General features: G+C 37.8%; 1 protein-coding gene across 1 annotated transcript in view; it reads right to left on the bottom strand.

Moving 5' to 3' along the window:
- Positions 1 to 6,223: 6,223 nt before the first annotated feature.
- NALF1 (NALCN channel auxiliary factor 1) overlaps positions 6,224 to 19,541 on the bottom strand; it is a 495,511-nt gene continuing 482,193 nt past the window's right edge. The window contains exons 2-3 of the mRNA XM_087758047.1: positions 17,801 to 17,972; positions 6,224 to 6,911 (exon numbers count right to left, since the gene is read on the bottom strand). Coding sequence (XP_087614173.1) covers positions 6,616 to 6,911; positions 17,801 to 17,972 — 468 coding nt within the window. The 3' untranslated portion in view covers positions 6,224 to 6,615. The remainder of the gene's footprint in view (positions 6,912 to 17,800; positions 17,973 to 19,541) is intronic.

Below are 19,541 nucleotides of genomic sequence, written 5' to 3'. Positions count from 1 at the left end.
TAACCAGACCTTGCATATTTTTACTAGGCCAATTAATAGTTCATTAATTTGTGTCCACTGGAGGAAAAAAAACAGGTAAAAATACTTCTTTTTCTTTCTCGTTCAGTAAAGAGTAGTCTGCTGATTAGAGACAGGAGTGATGTGCATTCACAGGAAACTCAGTCACTGCATTCTAGCTGGTATAGGGTTATCACTTCATCCTCCATCTGTATTTCATGCAAAAAAGCTGCTGTAGGAGCCTAAGCCTAGTAAAAAACTTCAGAAATGTGAATCCCTGGTGGAGATAGGTACTTTCTGGATGCTCAGAGAACGACTTTGAGAGGGCAGGGCTAAAATAAGACTATCCTGTTCAGTGTAGACCACTGGCTTAGGTGGCACCTTCCTCCATAGATTCTTTTTTTATATCACCAACTCCTATTGTGTATTACATTTCATCCAGCTTAATTTAGAGGTGTATATCCACCACTTATAAGACACATAAAAGTTTGGTGCTGCGGTGCTCAGTGTTGTCCTGGCTAAAGATACATTCAAATAAATCTTGCAGCGGTGTATGAAGACCTTATTTCCCTCTGCTGCCTGCTTTATCTCTCTGACAGAAAGTACCCCTCTTCTTTCTTTAATTCCCCGCACAGCTAAAGACTCAATGGAAAGGTATTTGTGCCTATGTTACAGATGTCCCAGTTGGCTATCTAGTCCAGATACCCCTCATTTTGCACTGAAGTGGGACATCCTATCTTCTCTTCTGCTTATCCTACTCTGGGACAATGAATCCTGGCAAAACCATAGAGGGGGGCAGCTGGGAGGGGTAATGTCTGAACTGCCACAGAGAGATTTGACAGTGGTTTGTTGTTAAACCTCTTATCCCTTCTGCTGAGATAGTCCTCGGTGTGAGAACAGCAAAAGAATTTGAAGATATGCACAGCTGGTAAAATCTTCACCCTTATTCAGAGCGCTGGTTACAAAGCATGGCTATCATTTCAATTGTTTGGGGAGTCCAGCATTGCATTTAAAGCACACTAGTGGTTCCTCTGACCCTTGTAATGGGGCTTGACTGAGACTGAAGGTGTGAGCAGGGCAAGCACAGTCGCCTCTGAAGAGGAAACTGAGTTCACTTTGTATATGTGCAAGAGATGAACGTAGCATTAGGAGAATGAGAGAGTCTAGAGACTGGACTGAAGTGCTGAAACGTAGTCAGCACTTTGAATGGAGGCTTTCCCTTAGGACCCACGACTGAGACCTCCTGTGCTACTGACACCTGCTGGAGCCACGGGGACGGGGTCTGTGCTGGGAACTTTCTGCATAAGTCAAGGATTTGAATGAAAATTTCAGAAGAATAATAACTAAGCTTATAGGAGACAGGATGGTGGAATGAATAAGCAAATATGCCCCTTCCCTCCAAATTTTTTACTTTTCTTATTACAAAATATATTTCTGCTGCTGGAATTCTACCTGGAAATTCACACTCCATACTAGGGAACATAAATACAGTAATTTTGCCCTATTTATTTTATAGGTCTTATCCTTTGGTGTTTTTATTCTACAGTATCCTGTATTTGTAATAATTGTGGAGAACATATATTTGTGTCTCTCTTTTAAGACAGAACTATTTCTGTATAGATCTACACCTACATATGCGTCTTTTTTTTGCATCTCTCTTATAATTTGAAGAACTATAGCTTGTTTGTCGATGGATTTTCCAACTTGGCCCAATTCTATCAGCTCTATTTTTGCTTTTTTTTAGTTTCCTTGCTCACAGTAGCTTTTTTTCCCTTCTTCCTCTTCCAGGGACAGATCAAGCTTGTTAACATTTGAAAAAATGCTGGAAAATACTGGAAAACTTACAGGAGTTCAGTAAATGTGATTGCTCAGAGCTGTTGCGGAATGTGTTGGCAAATTAAATCCCTCAATTTAGATGGTATGTGCCCCAGTCCTATTTGCCATCCAAAAATCTAGTTTTAATGAGAACTATCATATGCAGAACTGAACATATTATTTTCCCAAACTTTTCTAAAATACCGCTGTTTCCTGACAGCTGCTGACAGACAACAGAGCCTCTTTTTACCTCAGAAAGGTTATTTAATTTAATCTCTGCAATGATGAGGTTTCTGTTAGTTTGTCCACCGTGTTCCTAGCTAAATTTTGAAACCATTCCTTCACCAAAGTAATATAATAGTAGACAATAATAATAAACCAGAACCATTCACCATTAATATGCTTATTGTCAGTCTCTTGTTAAGAGTCAGTTGGCTAGGGCTGAACCCAGTGATCCTCTGTTGATGCATTATGCCCACGAGCAATTCCTGAGTAAAGACTATGGGACAACAAATAGAGACCTATGTGCTACAGTGAATTTTTTGTGGGTGCATGCCTATACCTGTATTGAGGCCCACTGAAGTAAGCAGGACTCTAAGCCCAGCTCGAAGCCTGCCTGTGCAGGGCTAATCGCAGGGCTGTGGCACTGATGAGATATACAGTGAAAGCTGCAGTAAGGACCAGGCACCTTTACAGACCCCTTTCTTAGGTGACTGTTTACATGTATCTTGAAATTTCCTAAGACAAATTTGTTTCACTTTCCTTAAAGCTACCTCTACCCCGCAAACAAGTTTTGTGCTTTGGACAGTCACTTAACACAGGTTTCACTGTGTAAATTTGTGTGCATGTACATAAGCTGTCTTCAGCTCTCACGATAAGCAGGTATCTTCTGTGCAGAGAGGCAATGCTTACAAAAAGGACGCTCATTATCATAACAAGCACAGGGAGAGCAGAAGACAGTGTCCTTGTCCCTCACTTTTTAATAGAAGAGTAAAACTATATGAGCTGAGAGCCGTGTCATGTACCAAATGAAACCTGCCATCTCTGCTGTTTGAAATACAGCTCTCATTCTTTCTCCTTTAATCACTTAGAATAACATTATTTTTAACCCTCAAGAAGGAATTTCTTGAAAGTGTGCATTTGGTTAGTATCTACTGTTCCACAGATTCTTTGGCAGCTGATGGCTTGATTTCATCATTTATAGAACTAAAACTTCATTCTAATGTTTTGTTGGGTTTTGTCGGGTTTTGTCTTTAAGTTATGGTGTGCAGAAGGACAGCCTTCACCTGCTATATTTTCAAAAAAAAGATACTGTCTCTTTAATGAAAGAAAAGCATCAATATAATGTATTACCAAATGCAAATGCAATAAGGAATAACATATAACTCTGGTTATGTTATATGACATTTAGCTTAGCAGTATTAACATATTGCACAAAATCTGGATTTTCCCTATTGCAGAAAATAAGACGGTAAAAGACATGGGAAATTTCTCTCTTCTGTATGATCATAAAATAAATATTATTCTATTTTTTCTTTTTCTTCTCATCAGTCATTTGCAGAAATATTTTAGTATTATTTCTTTGTTAAGCCAGCTCTTTATCATGTATGTATTAGGCATACAGTACAAGGAGAAATGGAACAAGATGGCAGTTATAGCAGTGGCAAGATGCAAATTTATTCTGGCAAAAAAGTAATATGTGCACAATATCAAGCATGCTTAACTTTGTGCCAGGAAAACTATTACGAATGAGGAATGGATGGAATGGAATTTTGTATCATACATGATTACGTGTTGCTTAACTTCATAGAAGAGTCTTTGTCTACTCCTGATGTCCCAGGTGCCACCAAGAGAAGCTGCGTACCACACTGCTGGAGCAAAAATGGCAACATATACCCCAGCAGTAGTCACCTCTGCAACATGACTCTCTGTTGCAAAAATTAAAGAAACAGACCTCAAAAAGATGACAGAGAAAATTCACAGACCATTGAACTGCAGGCACTGACTCCAGATGGGGAGACGGGGAGGAATTTATTACATCTTGTACTTGTGTAATAATTGAAAGTCTGTAATTGTTTTCTGCTTTGTTTTGCCCTAGTTTAATTTGGCTACTTTATGCATGTGATGGTGTTGTCACTGGTTTTCCTCATGCCTCTCTCGTTTTGTATGACATGTGACTGTGTAGCCAAGCAGTGGAGGAGTCATATTTTTCACTGACACTACTTGAAAACATTGTTATAGAAAAATAAGGTATGAAGGATGAAGGAGAGAAGGAGAGAAGAAAGAAAATGCCTTAAAGATAGCTCTTTACATTAATTCACCATGAGGCAAAACAGAAATAATAACTCTTCTTCATGTGCCAATTCAATTGGGAGGAACCAGACTTGCTACTGTATTGGTACAGCGTAAAAATAGATGACAGTGAGTAATGGTGTGAACAAAAAACTATGAGGAACATCACAGAAATGGATGTTGGATGGCCTTTGCACAGCAGAGGTAGATAAAGGTTATAACAAACTGTTTACTGACCATGTACGCTTACTAGAATTAAGAGGTCAGTTGAACAAGAGCTCACCTAGTAAGAGCTTTCTCAGTAGTGTGACTCATCAGCTGTTGTACAGTACCAGAGCACTGCCCAGTTATTGCTCCATCACTTTTCAATAACATGTCTGTCCTTTCAAAAGTCTACATTCTACCATTAGTTAAGGCTTTTTCATTTGCATTTCTACATTTTTCCCCACTTTTTGCATCAATTCAATATAATTAATACATGTTCCTCTAACAGAAAATAAAATAACTAAAAAGCACCATGTTTTATTGAACAAAATATAGCATGTGCAAGAAAGGGAAGGGAGGAATTATAGAAACAAACCAGTGCTGAAGAATTTTGCATTAGCTGGTGCTTTTTGTTGTTGTCATATTTGCACAGATCATTTTAGGCTCCTCAGTCTAGGTTGTAGTAAAACACTATCAAAACAAATACTCTTGCAAAATATTTGAGCTTTCGCAGCTTAACATGTGCATCTTGAACCGCTTAAGCAGTATGGTTATCTTCTTGTTTTTCTCCAGAATTTAACAGACCATAAAGTGTATACAAAAACGCATTATGCACCAGTGATTAAATACTCTTACAACATTAATATTTATCAAGGGGTATTTCATAGCTAGAAAGTAGGTAACTATATTTTATTTCCTAAAAGAACATTTCCTATAGTTTTCCTTCATCTCCCAGCTACACAGCAAACATCTCTAAAGTGCACTTCCCAAGTGTAGTTAGAGAATAGGAAGGAATGTAAAGTTTTTAAAAACAGCCCTTATTAACTTTTCCTTCCATTGATTCTACTGTAAACTCTAAAAAGCCTTTTTAAAAAGCAAATTCTCATACACTCAGCAGGTGAAATGTTCCCACAAAAATAAACGTAAACAAATTAAAAACGACCTCAAACAATGAAAAATCAGCAATCAGATTACAATCTTTTCTCTTGACTAGTCATATCCTAGTATATCTTTACTGTTTTTATTGCACATTTATGAAAACGGTTGTCCTATATACTTAAAACAAAATAGTTTCTTTATCTGTGCTAACACATTCTTGTGCACCCTTAATAACTAGAGTAACTTTCAACAACACGTAGATATTAGAAAAACAATGGAATCAAAACAAAAGAGATACTTTGTATTATAGATGCTCAAAGGCTTCTACTGTAATTTTGTTGAGACAAAAAGACTTGGATTTTGGAAGCTCTTTGCTCCCATTCCTTACGGAAAGCTGCTGGTTATGTGACAGCAGAAGAACTCAAAACGTAATTCACAATGAATGCCAATCCTTCACCTCCAATATGAAGGCTTCCCAACTCCTCAACTTGCTGAGCATAACTGGTTTTACATAGCATATCTAAAAAAGGCTGCTCCTGTTCAACTGACCAGTGAGAAAGGACTGGACTTCTTCAAAATGGGTATTGGAGCAACAGTTTGTTATATATTTCTTTAAATTTTTTCACTGTCCGATCCCACCTTGTAAGGAGAGCACTTGTTTGTTCAGCTAAAAGGAACCCCTTTCATGCTCCTGTTGGGTTTGCTCAGTCAACTGGTTTGTGCAACAGTGGCAGAGGCACACTGGAATTGTGTACCCATTCATTGTGATTACACAGACAGAAGCAAATGTACGTTGTCTGCGACGGGAGATGGGAGGGGAAAGGAGATGAATGGTTCCCATGGGTAAGAGGACAGTTAGGTTTGTTTGGGTTTTTTTTGTGGTTGCTTTTTTTTTTTTTTCCTTTTTTTTCTTGTTAAATTTTGTTTTGTTGTTCTTTTTGTGTTTTTTTTTGTTTTTTTTTTTTTTTTTGTTTTTTGTTGTTTTTTTTTGGTTTTTTTTTGCTATGTCATGGAATCATAGCAGTCATTCCTCTAATAGAAACTGACAGGACATAAAAGACAGAACTATCAGATGAACACACACAATGACTAGAAATATATCGACAGAGAAAAGACTTAATTTAGCTTTGAGAAACCGTCCCAAAAATAAAATCCTGTATTAACAAGTGCAAAAAACAAACAAAAAAGAAACTCCAAACATTAAAACACAGTGTATAAAATGGTGTGAGAAATTTAAGTCACCATACAGCCTTTTAGTCAATAAAAAGCTGTGTTCATGTGTCCTTGTTGTTTGGGTAGTGGCCCATTCTTTTCATTTTACCCAAAAGGTCATTCGAGATCTAAGGGTAAAGCGCTCAGTCCTTGCTATTTTTGACTGTAGCCATTTGGGCCTGTTGTGTTTTTATCATATAAGATGAATCCTTTCTTTTATTCCTCATTGGTTGAATTATCTTCCAAAGTTGTTATGCCTCCAAAGCCCAGTCCTGTTGAGTTCTGTGCTGCTGAGACTGTAAGTACTGTATGTAAGAGAATTAATACAAGAACACACAGTTTAAGTCTGCTGTTACACAGTCTTGATGCTGATGAAACTGGGAGCGATGTCCTGTGACACATTGTTGAGCCACTTGTTTTTATAGTCCCTTTGGATTGATGATCTGATAGTAGTCCCCATCTGACATCACAGCATTCTGGTTCTGCATTGGTTGGATAGTTTTCATAGAGCCCTGTAGGGTAAACACACAAAAAAAATTAAACATCAGGCACAAAAAGATTGGCAGAAGTTGGTAGGTCAAAGGAACAGTTGATAGTTTAGTCTAAGCTATCAAATCCATATCTTTGGGTTAGCCTGAAGCCCTCAAAACACTTGCATTTTGTATAATTAGAGTTGTTGAAGGGATATGCATCATCTAACAGGAAGCAGCATCAAAAGATCATTCAACAGAAGTGTGATGCTGAGCATGGCTGTGTAAAGAAACAGTGTTAAAAAGTAATTGTTGATGTTTGAATGATAAGGATATTTGAATTCTTCCTTTTTGGGAAGTAACAAGTAATGATGAAGTAACAACTAATCGAACTGGACATTTCTACAAAATTTGCAAGGATCTTGAAATTCTTCCTCAGTCTGTGAGTGCATACCAGTAATATCACTGTCCATGAAAAGATAGGCATTAAATAACAAATAATTGATATACTAACAATATTGACAATACTGATTGTCAAACCAATACAGATCCAACAGCTTCACAGGAACAGTTTCCAGACAGAGCTATTCAGAGTCTATTGGTTTACCTCAGGTGAGTCCTTCCAGCTGGGATGTTCTTTTTGGCATATCCCAGAGGTGAGAACAATCTTTCTGTGCCATTCAATAATTGGATCTCTTGATATTTCTGCCTATACATCTAGGCTATTTCTGCCTTTTATAACTTTACTGAGTTACTCAGCCTGATCGGATCATCAATTTTTGAACAGTCAGAGGAATACTGTCTTTTCCAAAAGACACTACTGTCTTTTTGGAAATGGTCAATACTGTCTGCATTACTATATAGGACACTAACATAACCAGCGTGTTCTGTTTACTTCTCACATATCTTCTTTTCTGATAAATTAAAGGAACTTAATTTAGCCTGTTTAACTAATGGTCAAATGCAAGAATGTCTAACATAATGGACAAACACCACTTCTCCATTTAAACTGATCTTGGAATAAATTTTGCAGTAAATAACTACTCTATGGTAGCGCTAGGTTTTACTAGGAAAAACCTATCTATGTTGAAATATTAGGATAAAGATTTTGAAAGCAGCTACATAATTGCTATAACTTATAAATTAACTTTTCGTCATGGAACAAGAATTACATTTTGTCTAAAGTATCACAGCAACGATGTTACTTTCAAAAAGCAATGCCTACAAGTTTAGGTGTAACATTCTTAGGTTCAGGCAGCAGACTGCCTGTTATTTCGTTAATAACCTGAAAAGAAAAGCAGCACACCTTAAAATAAGATAAAACTGAACTCTTTTGTTCCTACTTCCATAATATTGATCTGCAACTAAACAAAAAGTGCATTATGTATGCTGAGCATGTTAAAATGCAGATTAAATCTAGATGGCACTTTTTTACATAGCTGACACAACAGTCTACTGTTACACATGAGTCCAAGTAAAGTTGCATCTATTTTTGGATTCAAACAAGTTTTTAAAGATGCAAGAATGAGAACAGCTTGTTTGATTTTCTGTAAATTCAGGGTTTACTCTGTAGGAAATCAGGCCATTTTTGCATCTATGCAGTCAGACACTTAAGTCAGCTTACCAATGCTTAAAAATTATTTATTCTCTCTCAGATCATCACTGAATGTACTTCTCATTTTTTAAGAAATTCTGTTGCATTTTGGAACTTGTGGACAATTGTTTATTGCAAGTATAATAAAGCAATCTTATTGCTAACATATTTTCTGAGACCCACCTTTTGGTGATTGTGTGCGTAAGTGTGTTTTTAAACATGGTAACATACAGGAAGTGCCTCCCAAAGCAGGTAATTATACTATCTGTTCTGTGACTGCAGTAGCTCAAACTATTAGTGGTAATTGAAGAGACACAGAGAATGGTTAATGCTTTGATCCCACTGAGGCTTGTTTACTACTCAAACTGTATTTCCTGCCTTTCTTGTTATAGGAAAACCCAGACTTCCTTTGAAATCAAAGCCTATATATACAAGTTGGCAATCAGAAGGTTTTTAAATAGCTCATATACACTTACGGAATTATAAATAAATTGAAGACAACTCCACATTCAAAGCTGCATTGAACTTGTTCCTTAATGCAAAATTACATTTACTCTCTATTTCAATTCAGCAATTGAATTTAGGTTTTGAATTTGCAGTTACATATTTAATAATCAATTAACTACAGAACCACTATTCATATGACAGTTGCAGAACTTTTAGTTAAATTCAGGCAGAGCTTTTGCATTGAAGTGATAAAATTTCACAATTGTACTTCACCACATACTCGTTTGTAGCCATGAGTATCAGTTTTGGCCCCTTGGATCTAATCAGTCAGTATACTCAGTCAGAGAGTTACAAACCCGTGACTTACCAGAAATCCTGGAAAGCTGGCTACACCAACCTTGGAAAACCATGGAGAAAAAACCCTGTTTTGTTCTGTTAGGAAAATATTTTATATAGACAGAGAGTTTGGGATAAGGAATAGAAAGGATACCTTTACCCACCAAACCACAAAAGCTTCCCTCTTCCTCTTCTGTCTTTATAGTTCAGTTTGTAGACATCATTACTCTGTATTACTTGGATGTTCAGTAATTACATTCCTGAACAACTGTTACTGGCTCAAAACCTATTTTGCTTTTCACTTTTCACTTAAAATTCTCAGCTCTGGATCTCCATTTTCCAACTTTTCCCAGCATTCATATTTCATCAGCAGAAATCTTAGTCCACATGGAGGTTCTTGGCCCTTGATCTTAATCAAGGATCTAGAATTTGCCAGGATACTTTTTCATATCAAACCATTCTCCAGACATATATGCTATCGCTCATGAAGGTCATGTAAAAGCTATCTCTTTGCTTTGTAACCGGATACTTTTTTCACATGCAGATAACATTTTGAGGATCAGCACAGCAGTTATATCTGTAGGGAGTGTGTGTTACTAATGCTGATGCAAGAATTAAGGCTATTCCTTTGACTGAGATTATGTTAATGGAGGCATGACTGTAGATAAATCCCATGTATCCTGCTCAGCTGAATCATAGTGAAAGAAAAAGGAGTGAGCATCGTATTCACTTTGTGTAGAAACAGCTTTGGGGGAAAAACAGCAAATTGCACATATTTTCTTATGTAAGAATTAAAATCACAAAGACTGTCTATGGATGCATGGTCTGCCAATCAGCTCAATCATCAGCTAACACAGAGAATGTTGTGGTTTCTGCCTGAGCACTTACATTTCTTTTGCACAGGAACCAGCATGCAAAAGAGGTGGTTGCATTTCCATATCTCACTCCAACACTGTCAGGATGTGTCATGCTTGTAGCTGGATCTGTATCTGTAGCAGCTGGTCTGGCTTGGCCCACTTCTTCGTTTCTTTGCTACAGAAAGAGCTATGGAGCCATAGTATTCTGCATCTTCCAGTCACCATCAAAGGAAACTCGTCTGGTTGATACATTCGTTGTCATTGTTGGATAAGTAGTTTGGAAAGCCACAGAAATAAATCAGATCTTTTGGTATGTTATGTTTTTTTCCTCATTTTCTTTCTGTATAACTCTAAACTGTGGTCCTTTTTGCATAGATTTCTGATTATTGGCTTGGTATACCAAGCTTCTTGTGCTTGAAGAAAAGATCATGAACTAGAAGAAGAAACCAGATAAGTGGATGTAGTGTACCAGAAGTTTTGAATGCTCCATTTTATTGTGAAGCACAAAGTAAATAATGTCTGTTAAGTGTGATCCATCCAGCAGTGACATCATTGTACTAGTGAATGCCAATACTCTGCATGACATTTCTCTTTCTGAGGAATTATTTCTGAGATTTCAATACTAACATTTTCCAACTACAGAAGGCAAGAGAACACATTAGATATTATAAGACTAGATTTCACTGCTTGCTTACATCTGATCTGGAAGTCAGCTCTCTTCGATCTTATCCAGATGGTCTTCTCAATTTCTAAATTGCTGTGTCTGTGACACATTATGGTGCTTCTGTTTAGCTATGTAGTTTATACCCTTCATATTATAAAAAGTAATAAAATGAAATTTAGAAGAAGGCTTAAAGATAAATAAACTATTCTTTAGTGAAACAGATTATTCTTAAACTGCTGAATATGGCTGTTCAGCTCTTTTGAAAAGGCTAATTTCCATTTCAGACTCCATTCTAATTGTTGGATGAGATCTGTGTTGCTGTGTTTTAATTTTATTTTATCACTATATGTTGGTGACTATTTCAGATAATTGCCTCTGGAACGTTTTCCTGTGTCTATGCATCTACATTCAAGAAAAATTCATTGTGTTTCTTCACCATGCATGGATTTTTTTTCCCCTAAAATATGTACAGGACCAATTTCCTCCTGCCCATGTAAATCAGTGTTATCCTTGTAAAACTGACTGAGCTGCTGCAAGACAGAAAAATAAGCAAATAGGTGGCTTTCAAGGCTATACAATGAACTTTTTTAGCTCTGCTATGTTGAGATACAGGATAAGGGTGAGACAACTTGCTTCTAGCATTTCCCTCCCCCCTCTAGTTTTGCTTCTATTATGTACAGTTTTTGATCTAAAGGATTTACTACTTTGATATGATAGGAAAGGGTCATACATATCTAAGTACTGTGTTGCCATAGAAAGTTCAGGGATATCAATAGGTTAATTGCCTGGGTTGTTTTTATAGGAGAAGAACATTTGCAGCTAATAAACCCATTATAATATGGGACCTCATTCATGGGAAAGTCCCAATATTCAAGACTAGAAGAACACTGGACTCAAAAAGATGAGCTATTTGGCTGACAGATTCAGCTGCAAAACCGTGTCAAATTTTCCTTGTAAGCAGATCCATAGCTAGTAACGATTTAAACCATGCTTGTCAAACATGAACGGGATTTGTCTTGCTGTCTGTGTTAGCTTAGTATTTTGATATTTTAGGACCTACTAAGAGGTGTAGGTAGGAGGCAAATGGCATATTATTATGAGTTATTTTTAGAGTAAGAATTTGGGTCAAGTATATATATATTTTTGGAGTTTGCCAAGAACAACATAAAGCGGATTGAACTGAAGATTTTCTCATCTTGAATTGTTCTACAAAGAAAAGATAGATTGTGATGCATTCTATAGATCACATTTTCTCAAGGAAATTGCTTTTCAAATTACACTGAAATCAGGGCATCTGTTTTGAACCAGACACTCTATTGCTAAATCTGCTGGTGAAATCCAGACACACATCTGCCCCTTGAGAAGAAGCTGCAGTTAAAAGAATTGTTCCCAATACCTTTGTTGAGCTTTGTCTGGAAATAACAGAGGGTGCCATGCTGGTTTTGGAAGAAGCTAATGCAACACATCTCTGCCTTATTGCTGCTCAGTACATTCCCTTCCTTTCCTTCACAGAGGAGCTCTCAAGTGCTCCATTAAATTCCATGATATCTATTGTACAAGTGTGTGAGCACGTGGCTGGGATTTCCTCTTTGATATTTGTACAAGGCACAAAGAGACCATTAGCCTTGGTCAATACAAAGAAAGCCCTTAGCAACACTGGTAGCCCTAATTCTGGACTCTAAAGCAGTCCAGATTTGGCACATGGATAGCAGTTTTGGGAATGTTCTCCCAGCAGCCAAAATAGGCTATGTCTGTATTAACAAGTAGTTTTGGGCAAAAGGAGATTTGTATAATGAAACAGCTGATGCTGAGTATCTCATGTCAACCCTGAGTGCATTTGAGGGGTTTTTACCTCACTCTAGCTCTAGGTGATTCTGTAGACCAAATCTGCATTAGTGGTTGGGACGTGCTAGATATGGTCCTGGAGCACATCTCCTGGTTTAGTTTAATCCAAAGGAACCCAGTTCATATCCTCCAAGAACTCTCCCCAGCACAAGTCAAACAGCAAGGAGTATGAACAGGAGATTTGCTTCAAAAGTACACTCCTGAACTAGATTGCTAATGTGGATGCAACTGCGGCTTTGGTGTTGATAGCATATCCTGGCTGCTCAGGGAAGTGCCACGTGTGCGGAAGAGAGGTACTCTTCTCCCCTCTCTTTGGGCATCTCTGCTGCTCATTTGGTGGAAACTGAGCTCTCATGTTTTCTGTGTTGGGCAAACTGAAGGCCTGAATGGATAGTTTTGTCTATGAAGAAAAACATTTATGGCCTCTGCATCCTCTCTCTGTCTCCACTGGGAGATGGCAGCCAGTCAAACAGAAGCAGTTCATGGGCTGCACCAGTCCCCAGGTCAGCTGCTGGACCACATTACTTTGGAAGGCACAGGAAAAGCAGGAGTTGTGAAGTATTACCAGTCTCTTCCCATACATGGAGTATACATAGAGTATGGGAAGAGAGTACAGAGAGTCATACATCTTTCAGCTCTCTTTTCACACTCAAAGAGCATGTGTGAAAGAAATCTTCCACATCTTCCATTCATACTGAGGAAAAAAAGGAAAAGATAACTACATCTATGAAAGAAAACAGTCCCACTGGTATGCACATTGTTTTCACAGGAGTCACAATTAAAAATCTTGACCTGAAACTGCATGGGACTCACTGATTGTAATCTGTCATTTGTGCGTGTGTCTATGCCTAAACACTATTATTATCTCCCTTAAATAAGATTCTGTTTTGCATGGGCAATTCTAGACATCTGAGCTGCAGATTAGATGAAACATTAGATGAAACCACTAGAAACTTTAATTATATGGACATAAACTCCAAAGGTCTAAACTGAAAGCAACCATTCAATTTTAATGAATATGAAAAACAGTGTGTTCCAGAGCAGTGCCTGACGGAAAGACGGACTTCTTTCCATTTCCTAGAAGAAAGCGGGGAGAGGGGAATCCAAACTTCTTTCTAGCTAACTGCTTGTTTCTATAATCAGAACCACACTGTGATTCTGATTGTTTCGATTAATCTCCCAAGTACTTTTGCACTGCAGTTGTCCCACATCCTCACATGCATTTCTACAAAAGACAAGTTCCATTGATACACAACTAGTGTAGCATCCCCTCTCCTTTTCCCACTATCTGCTTTCATTGGATGTAATCAAGTAAGACATTCTCAGGCTAGAATACTTCTTGTTCATTATACCAGTCCTTCAGGAATTTCCAAGAAGTCATTATTAACCCATATTATAACCTACAACTTTTTTGTTTGTTTGTTTTGTTTTCTTTTGTTTAATGTGATGGTGTCAAAGGGCTGGAAGAGAGCTAGTACACCACCTCTGTGTGTGATTCTTAGTCACAATTATGGCTCCAGCCTGCTCCCTAGAATGACTGTACTTATAACCATATTTCCTTTTTTTTAAGCATTTTTTAAAAATACCTGTTTAGGAATTCTAAGATAACAATGACTGCAAAATTTCTTGGGGAAAAAATAGCCAGTCCTATGCTGTTTTCTCAACACATGGACCTCCCAAGGAAGGATAAAACCTTTGTTATTATTTCTTTTTACAGTCCCCAGTACTTTTTGTGGTTTTTTTTTTTTTTACAGCCTCCAATCTCGAGAAAATCCTGCCCTGAAAGAAAAAGAAAAAAGGTCGGTGGTTTCCCCGCCCGGCGGTGCCGCCGTGCCCCCGCCGCCAGCAGGCGTCTCCGCGGCCCCGCTCGGCGCTGCGGCGGGAGGCGGCGGCGAGGGGAGGCGGCGGCTGGGAAGCGCCGCGGCAGCTCCCGGCGACATCAAACCACCCCAGCCTCTTATCCAGCTGCAACTGGGAAGCGGCATGTCATGTTTATATGTACATCCTGCACTCTCTGCCGTAGTCAACATCGAATAAAAACAGCTATCGCCGGTACACCTTTTCCTGTTACTTGCCTTCCGTGGCGTGTTGAAATGTTTTATAGAAATCAAGCCTCTGTCTTTCCATTAACCTACTGGACCTTAGAGGAAATAGTCTGTTACCATGGAGAGGAGGAAGGGAAGCCCTTATTATAAAACTATTGCTTCTAAAACATTATTAAAGAAAATCAGAATCCACAAATTCTTGATGTTTCTCAGAGATAAATTATCCTATAAGCAAAGGGGCTCCTTTTTTTCTCCAGACAATATTTTATAATTAACAGTGTTCCTTAGCAAGCCAGCTAGTCTTTCATTAGTTTCATGGGGGAAAAATATCATACCAACATAACCTAATTCAGTTACTGCTGTATTTCTCTGAAAATGTAAGTCAAAAATTCAAAAAAGGACCTGTAGCATTTCTCTCCATGGGATACCATCAGAGTCAGGAGCAGCAGAGATATTCAAGCCTAATTTAAATGAGTGACAGGCTGTGGCAAAATGCCATTCATGAGGAATCCCTGAACATAAAGTTTGCTCCTGCTGTGTTTCCTGCAGCAGAGCTCAATGGTGACCGGCTTCACAGTGAACTTAGGTTGAATGGAGACACCAGACAACCAGCTATAACACCTAAATATCAAATAGAAATACCTTTGACCTGACTCTTTTGGTTTTTGCCAATGCATTTCACCCACCCCAGGAAGAGCAGGATCAGTAATTAGAAATCCCAGAACATGTCTGCCAGACAGGAGCTCACCAAAATTGCAGCAAGAGGTCCCTCAAGACATGGGTGACCTGCTTTCAGTTGCTTTTCTGCAAAAGGAGTTCAAGTTAACCGTCAAGCCACAAGCTATGCTGAGGTAGAGTATTTTGTCTGATGTTGAACTCACCATACTTAACATGAAATAATTCTGTTTTCACTAAGCTGTAGAGAAGTGTAATTCTTTAGTCCCACAGCAGATATTAATCTGATTTCTCATTGTTTAGTGTCAGGAAATGCTCCTACAGTGAGCTGCCGATAATAACAGGGTGACAATGGGCCTGTATTCCAGACAAAGTTTGAATTGCAGCCTCATACCTCTCCTCAGCATCTTCTCTTGCACACAACTCCCTAGTGCCAGCATGCTGACTCCTATGGTTCCACAAATACAAGCTCTGCTGATGCTGAGGGTCTTGACTCAAGAGGACAAAAAGTTCAACCAAATATTAGTTAGTGGACTGCTGAGATGAGATTCAGGTCACCCTGGTTTTAAGTCTCTGCAATAAGACCTTGGTGACTAACAGCAGCTACAGCAAATAGAGTGCAGCTGTTAGCAGGGCATAGAGGGCTAGTCAGCTCATCAGGTGCAGGAGACTATTAGGCTGAATTAAATAGCTCTCAGCTCTACTGACTACACCAGATCTTCAGTGACTCTAGTGAGTGCCTAGTCACAAGGTTTATGTGTAGATACCCATACCCACACTACTAATACCTGCAATAAAATGAGTTTAATCCTCCCCTAAATCTGCTTTTCAGCCCAAACTCAGAGATGTTGACTGTTAGTAATCTTTGCAAAGTCATCTATTTCATCTGTTTTAGGAATGAATTTGGACTTGGAGATATACTATGAAAATGAAGAGGTGGATATGTATTTCCTAAGAGATTTTCTGAAATAATTACTAAGACAGTTTTGTTTATTGTTTGTTTGTTCTTTGCCATTGTGTATGTATGTAAGTATGCACACGTGTATATACATGCACACACACACACATATATATTGTATACGTTATAAATAAAAATGTCCTAAGTCTCTCACTTCAGCTTTTACTGTCCTATCTTAAAATGGAAAATAATGCTCATTTGCTTACTGTGTATGCATATTGGAAGGCTATTAATATTCACAAAACGCATTGAAGTGAAGTGCTAAGCACCATTACCTTATTGATGACTACCAAATTGTAACTCAGCTTACATTTCATTATATTGTCTTTTGCATATGGATGGATATTGCTTGATTGTGTGCAATAAGCTTAATCTTCAAGAAGAAATACAGTAAATATCTTGCTACTAGAACTCCCTTAAATCCAAACACGGGGTATAAGGTGAAGCGAGTTGCCACAAACATGTTTGCCTCTGAGATGTTATGAAGCAATTATGGGTTTTTATATTTTACTCTGGTTTTAAGTAGCTTACATTGGACAATTCATTTAGTATCAAGCTTTCCAGTGGAGCCCTAATTTAAGGTGGAGGCTGTCTAATTTCAGTTATTTGGACCAGGTTGCCAAATGATCTGTGTTGAAATGCCCTTTTACTGATTTAGTGGGAATAAATTGCCTAAATATCTTCAAGATTCTCAGATGATTCTCTAGGCACCAGAAATCTGCAGATAACATTGACACGAGCTGAAATTTTGTGTGGATGACTCCAAGCCAGTCTTAACAAGAGTATCTGAGATACCTGAGATGTACTAAAGGTATTTCTTGCCTACCATGTCCTCTCTGGGTGGATCATTCTGGGGTAGTGTTTGAAGCAAAATGGAATGTAAAAGAAACCAAACCATTTTATCAGTCAATGCATAGACCTATATTAGCAATATCTTTTAAAATTAAAATACTCACAGAATGTAACAAGACTCAAGAAGAGACCAAAAGATCAGTTCTTCACAGGTGAACAGCTGATTCTTAAAATTCTTCACTAGTGAAAGACCTTTCCTTAGACATTTACCTTCCAAGAGCTTCTGCACAGTTTTAAATGCTGTGGCTCAGAGTCTTCATTTATGTGACATAAGAATGCAGGTGAACAAAGGTGAATATACTACAAACTGGACTTGCCTTTCTCTTTTTTTCTGAATATTGCATGACACAGCCTCTTTTCTCTGAGTACTGCATGATGTAGAGCAACAAAAATTCTCTACCAAATTTTTACGTGTAAAAAATAACCAGAACAAATTTCTTCTAGTGATTTTATTTTGTAAAGTTAATGACTGTGGCAAGCTGTAGTGTAAATGTGCCTTACTAAATCTGGGCTCAAATCCTAGCACCTCCAGGAAATCTTTGTGATGAGGAATACCTTCAGGCTGTCATAGTTAGAGCTAATGGAAGAAACATTATCCACAATCTCCTTCACATTTAGACTTACGAAAACAAGTGAAATTAGCTTTTCTATACTATACCTGTACAGATGAAACTTGATAGTCCTCCATAGATGACATCATCATTGTCTGGTAATATAAAGGGACACCTCGTCTGAACCTCCAAACAGTATTGCTTGCAAGGAATTCTGTTGCTGCAGTGAAACTGTGTGACTTCAAAATACTGGGAACAGAGCCAGGCTTTGTAGACAGTCTGGAAAAAGAGAAGAACCAGAAGTATAGATGGATGACAATAGCACTGTCATTAGAGGAACATACTGTACTACACACCTATATTAATGCTGCTTCTGAAAGCAAATTTTGAGAGACTATCACCTGAGTAAAACATACTCTTGACTATCCTCCCACTTCAGAAACAAAAACTCCAGCGAAGTCACTTAAAAGCAACAGTTAATCAGGACCAGGCTTATGCTATTATTTTATCTTAGTTTGTAAACAGGTATGTCTCCTAGATGGACGCTTTTATTAGACACATGCACGCATGCCACACACCCTTGTCCCTGTACCTTATCATATACAAACTGAGATCCTAACCTCATTTGAAGCTGGTTTGCGAAAAACATATGAAAGTAAGTGCAAGAAAGAATTTAAAACTGGGCTGTTTTATTTAATCATATTCATCCGTCCAGAGGCCATCTCTGTTCTTTATAACATCTAGAGCTAAGCTATCAGATCGCAACAGATGGTGCTGCTTCCCTTCAAATAAAACCTTACCCAGTCCACAGCATTAAAACACACATTAGGGTTCCTGAATGCCAACAGCTGTAGACTAGGGGATAAATCCACAACAGTGAGGACCAATGTCTACATTTGGGAGCTAAAAGGAACACATTAAAGATTCTGTCATCTGATGCTGTGTAGCCATGGCTGCAGGACCTGTGATTATTACAATTATTATCATTATTTAAAAAGAAAAGCAAAATAAAGAGTTGATTTTAGTTTTGCCTGTTCCCTTCTGAGCAATGGTCTTTGTCATAAGAATTAAACTAGCCTTTTGGACACAGAAAAGTTTCACACGTGATCATACAAAAATAGATTGGACACCAGGCTACGAAGGTGATGAAAAACCTGTATGACTGAGTACAGAGAGGTTTGCTTGTTTTCCATTTTATTTTCCACTTATCTGTTTTGAAGTACATTATTTACTGGCTAGATACTTGCTATCTAGATTGTTATATTACAAAAATTTCCTTTCTGTGTTCATTCAGAATATCTGAAAAGCTTGGTAACTACCTTTCCTTTATCACAGGCTGAAAAGCAATATAGTCAGATGATTATTTTCCTTCTTCCTAGACCTGTTTTTAATAAAAAAGGAAACTTAGATTAAATTTTTAAGCATTGAAAATTCAAAAACTGACACCTGAAAAGAGCAATCTAGCTGAGAGTTTGGTTTGATTTCATTATGTTTCATCTCATCAGTTACAATTTTTATTAGTGTCAGAGCAGCTTAAACTGTGTAATTAATTTCACTGTATTAGTCCCAGAATCACAAAACTTTTATCTCAGCTTGTTTGCAACAGTGGCAGGTATGGGTAAGGTTGCTAGGTGGTAAAGTGAAGCCTTTATCACTTATCTGTGGTTTGTGATTATCTCTTTATAGCAGCTTTTGCCTACTGCATTCTTTAGAACATGATTTTTTTCATTACAAATTCAATTTTAATTGTTTACAAAGGTTTCTTATCCACAGTAAATGATTAATGAGAAGGAAGACTAGGCGATGTGTGTACTTTTTGTTCTTAAATAAAATTCTAAACAGCAAGTG

This window comes from Nipponia nippon, unplaced genomic scaffold, assembly GCF_047370975.1.
Source record: "Nipponia nippon isolate SJK-2023a ecotype South Korea unplaced genomic scaffold, ASM4737097v1 scaffold_2, whole genome shotgun sequence".
NCBI classification, from domain to species: Eukaryota; Metazoa; Chordata; class Aves; order Pelecaniformes; family Threskiornithidae; genus Nipponia; species Nipponia nippon.
Note: the sequence above shows the minus strand (reverse complement) of the source record. Positions and strands in the feature narration are given on the sequence as shown.